Genomic DNA, 4,846 nt, shown 5'->3' on the forward strand with positions numbered 1-4,846 from the left:
CTTTTTTACCACCACATCACACGGCTCACTCATATTAAGCTTATGGTCCACTAGAACCCCCACATCTTTTTCACAGGTGGTACTACGCAGCCAGATTTCGGTCATCTGACATTTACATGTTTGATTTTTACTACCCAGGCGCAACACTTTACCGTTGTCCCTATTAGACTTCATTTTATTTGCTGGGACCTAATCCTCCATCCTATCCAAGTCCAGCTGTATCCTGTTTCTGTCTCTGAAGATATTAACTACCCCACACCCAGTTTAGTATCATCTGCAAACCTGATGAGCACATTCTGAACTTCCTCATCTAAGTCATCTAAGATGCTGCATGTAATATAACAGCGGAACAATTGCTGCCCTAAAGTCTTGCTTCCTAAGCTAAATGTGCAGGTTGTGCATTGGTTCACTAGTGCATGGGAATGTTGGCAAAAAATTCGCTACTACAGGGATGTAGGACTAGGTTTTGGTAGACCTAGGTTTAAATCCCCATTCTGCCATGAAGTTTGCTTGGAGATTTTGAGCCGATTGCACACCCTCAGCCCAATCTAACTTTGTGTGTGTGTGTATTAAAAGAGTAATAGTCCAGTAGCACCTTCAAGACTAACAAAATTTGTGAGTCACTGCTCACATCTTCAGACCTTCAGAACTGAAGAAGTGAGCCGTGACTCATGAAAGCTCAAAACCTATCACAAATTTTGTTAGTCTTTAAGGTGCTACTGGACTCTTTTTTTCTACTGCTACAGACAGACTAACACGGCTACCCATCTTGGGTGGGGGGTATGTCAGGGCTCTTTTTGTAGAAAAAGCCCAGCAGGAACTCATTAGCATAATAGGCCACACCCAACAGCAGGAACTCATTAGCCTATTAGGCCACACCCTGACAGCACAGCCTCATTAGCACATTAGGCCACACCCCCATGTTACCAGAAGTGTGGTCATCCAGCCACACCCACCTTTCCCTTCTTATTCTGTTTACCTTGTTTGTTGTCAAAACCCAGGGCCTTTTTTTGTAGCAGGAACTCTTTTGCATGTTAGGCCACACACCCCTAATGTAGCCAATCCTAATGAGTTTCTGCTGTTGGGTGTGGCCTATTATGCTAATGAGTTCCTGCTGGGCGTGGCCAACATGGGAGCCAGCCGGAACTCCGTTCCTGTGCGTTCCTGCCCCAAAATAGCCCTTGGTATTGTGAGTTTAAAATGGAGGGAAGTAGAATGATATAAGCTGTTTTGGGTCCCCATTGGGCAGAAAGGTGTAGTACACATGGAGTAAGTAAGTAAGTAAATATAAACTACACTAGGAAGAGGGAATTGAGGATACCTTTTTATTACTCAGATTTGAAGCTTTGGTGTAATAGTGAAGCTGTGGCTAAATGTAGAACTTGAGGTGGTTCTGTTGGAGACAAGTTTCTCCCACCTCTTTTTGAAAGATCCGCACCCCCATCTTGGCAGTCTTCGGTCATGTCATTATAATTGCGCAGCTTAAGAAGCATAATGTACAGTATGTGAGGCTGCTCCTGTGGGTTGCTTGTAGGGGCTTAAACCCCAGCAAAGTCACCTGCTTTCTCTAGCCTTCCAGATAAACTCAACATAATGGCCAATGAATACCTACATTAGATGGCTCACATGTATTACTTTCCTATAGGCAATCACTAGGACCCCAAGAAATTGTAAGATTCAAGTTCAAAGTCTATGCAAGGGCATGTAGAATAATATAGTGGCTGCTCCACAGCGACAGAACTGGTATTCTCCCCAGAACATGCCAAGACTTGAGCATCTTCTAGAAGCATACACTGTTCTGTAGAACTGGCAGTTCGGTACCATGAGTTAATCTGATTTGTCCTTTAAAATATTTTTTTCTGGATTAAGATGTCATACTTTTCAGATTAATGCCTTTTAAAAACACATTGTTTATCTTTAGTACCTAGAATGGCAATTTAATATTACATTTCTTTTTTTCTTCCAGACGCTGTTTTGAATTTTTAGATTTACTTTTACAGGAATGGCAAACACACTCCCTAGAAAGGTAAGATATGAGCATTAATTAATAGATAAAGAGTGCTCCCTCTACAATTTTATGTTTTAAACCCTGACATGGACTCAGATGACTCGAGAAAATTTTGGAGAGGAACATGGGAATAGAACAAAGGAAAAACCCTCAAGTTTAAAGAAAAATTGCAATCAGAGGTATCAGGAACGCTGTACTATAAAAACTGTAGGTAGTGGAACGTTCAAACAGTTCTCAAGCCAGTTTAACTACAGAGAAGATTTTCTTTGGACCACATTCCTTCAAAGCAAACTAGAAGAAGAAGAGATTGGATTTATACCCCGCCCTTCACTACCCAAAGGTGTTTCAGAGCGGCTTACAAATCTCCTTTCCCTTCCCCTCCCCACAACAAACACCCTTTGAGGTAGGTGGGGCTGAGAGAGCTCTTGACAGAAACTGCTCTTTTTCAAGGACAGCTCTGAACAGAATTATGGCTTGCCCAAGGTCGTCCAGCCAGGTGCAAGTGGAGGAGTGGGGAATCAAACCCGGCTCTCCCAGATTAGAGTCCGCGCACTTAACCACTACACCAAGCTATTAAGTGTTTCGATGTTTGTAGGCAAGTGCCAGAGCATCCAAGTTACAGGGTAGTTTTTTAAAACCAGGGAGCTATGTCTCTTATGTAATAGCCTGTCAGTTCAGAGCATTTAAGCCAGTTTATGTACAGTGATGAGTGCTGAATTTTACACATCTGTCTGCAGGAGGGCATACAAAGTTAGAAGAGCATAACGTTGTGTTCTATGAATATTGGGCGAAGCTCTGTTCGCTTGGTGAGCAATACCTTCTGGCAGCAAAGCCATACTTCGTAGTAAAACCAAACATAATATCTTCCTTAGCTCTGTGGATGCTAAATTGAAAGTAAATTTAGCTAAATTTGACACTGCATGACCAGAATGAAAAAGAGACTAGATAGCAGGGTCAGTGAATTAGTGCACTGAAAATAAATGTACTACATCCTAATTCACCCTCTCTTTTCCCCATGATACAAAAATGCAGAAGGAGGAAATCTGTAGGTTAAAATCTTTCCTTGGAAAGTAACAAGTGAATTGAGCCTCTGTTTCCCATCACTCAGGAGCTGCGGTGGCTCAAGTGGTTAAGACGCTGAACTGCAGGCTGGAAGGTCGGTAGTTCAGCAGTTCAAGACCCGAGTGCTGCATGATGGAGTGAGCTCCCGTCTCCAGTCCCAGCTCCTGCCAACCTAGCAGTTCGAAAGCAAGAAATTGCAAGTAGATAAATAGGTACCGCTTCGGTGGGAAGGTAACAGCGTTCCGTGTGCCTTGGTGTCTAGTCATGCTGGCCACATGACCACGGAAACGTCTTCGGACAGCGCTGGCCCTTCGGCTTGGAAACGGAAATGAGCACCACGTCCCTAGAGTCAGATTCGACTGGCTTTCGAGGAAGGGGAACCTTTACCTTCCCTTCCCATCACTACAACCACATCACCCTGCTTCTTTTCAAACGCCTCATCACCTTGCCTGCTCCTTCTTTCCGGGTACAGTTTTAATCCCAACCAACCAGACTACTTTCTGCTTCCCTGCAGAAGACGGGCAGCAAACGCTGAACAACTGGCAGCTTTTCCCCCCCTGTGCCAGTTACAGCAGTTCAAGCAGTTAATGAAACAAACACAATACAATACATCCAATGTTCCCTCTAAGCTGTGGGGTCTTGTGAGCAAAAATTCTGCTTTGTGAGCTACCGGCATTAAAGTTGGGAGCGAGCAATTCGGTTCCTGCATAAATTAGTCTGCTCTGGCGCCATCCTTCCTGAGTTAAGACAAAAACGTGTGAGCCGAAGGCTAAAAAACTGTGAGCTAGCTCACTCTAATTCAGCTTAGAGGGAACACTGAATACATCCCAAACAATTTTGTTCCAAATGCAGCACTGAAGTGGCCACGTTTTAGCATCTCAGTACTTTTACGCTTCTGTGATTTTCACAGTAACCAGCTTCTGAAGGAATGACCTCTGAGGAATGTTTCCTTGACGTTCCTTATGCAAGAAAATTGAATACGTTAAAGCTGACTTGCAGAACTTACACAACAAGCAGAGAAACAACCAAAAGGGATATTGTGTGGAAACGAAGGCTGTAGCAAAACCTTTCTGTTTTGAAGAGGATCAGACAGATTCCTTACAGACTCCCAATGCCATGGTGGTCGTGTGTTTCCCCCACTTCTCCCTTATCAGCTAAATGATGCTGTCTTCTCATCTCAGGCACACATCAGTATTGGCAGAAACGATAAAGAAGGGAATCCATGATGCTGACTCCGAAGCACGGATAAAAGCCAGAAAGTAAGTGGGTTTCTTCTCTTTTCCCATCGCTGGAAAACCATAAACAGTGCAGAGAAATCTAAGGAAACGAAAGACTTTTCTGTGGCTGTTCCAAGAAAAATGATGTTTCTTGGTGAGGGGCACGATCAGTGTTTCAAGAACTAAGATAAATACAGAGTGCCGCTGTACACAGTTGACGTTAATGCAGTAGTTTATGCATCGTTCTCTGTATGGGTCCTAATTAGTAACTGCTTTGCTGACTGTTTTTCAAACTGTGCCGTTCCTACGCAGCGACTTAAAGGCCGTCCTTAAAATTCCTTGTCATTGTTTTCCCCCTTAATTTTATGAACAGTTGCTTGGCTTGCTACAAGAGGAGTCTAGGAGTTTCCATTCTAAGTTCAATATATGACCGTTGATAAAATTAACAGAATCTCGTTATGTAGGGCCAGGGGTCGTTTCGTAGAAAAAGAGCTAGGGGAACTCATTAGCATAACTCATTAGCATATGCCACACCCCCTGACATCACCGGAAGTGTGTC

The 4,846-nt window shown here is 43.5% G+C and overlaps 1 protein-coding gene across 1 annotated transcript in view; it reads left to right on the forward strand.

Annotated features, from left to right (window-relative positions):
* Positions 1 to 4,846, forward strand: part of CLASP1 (cytoplasmic linker associated protein 1) — a 334,150-nt gene that overhangs the window by 171,024 nt on the left and 158,280 nt on the right. The window contains exons 15-16 of the mRNA XM_015419605.1: positions 1,967 to 2,026; positions 4,252 to 4,329. Coding sequence (XP_015275091.1) covers positions 1,967 to 2,026; positions 4,252 to 4,329 — 138 coding nt within the window. The remainder of the gene's footprint in view (positions 1 to 1,966; positions 2,027 to 4,251; positions 4,330 to 4,846) is intronic.

This window comes from Gekko japonicus, unplaced genomic scaffold (assembly GCF_001447785.1).
Source record: "Gekko japonicus isolate JY-2015 unplaced genomic scaffold, Gekko_japonicus_V1.1 scaffold1037, whole genome shotgun sequence".
Lineage (NCBI taxonomy): Eukaryota > Metazoa > Chordata > Lepidosauria > Squamata > Gekkonidae > Gekko > Gekko japonicus.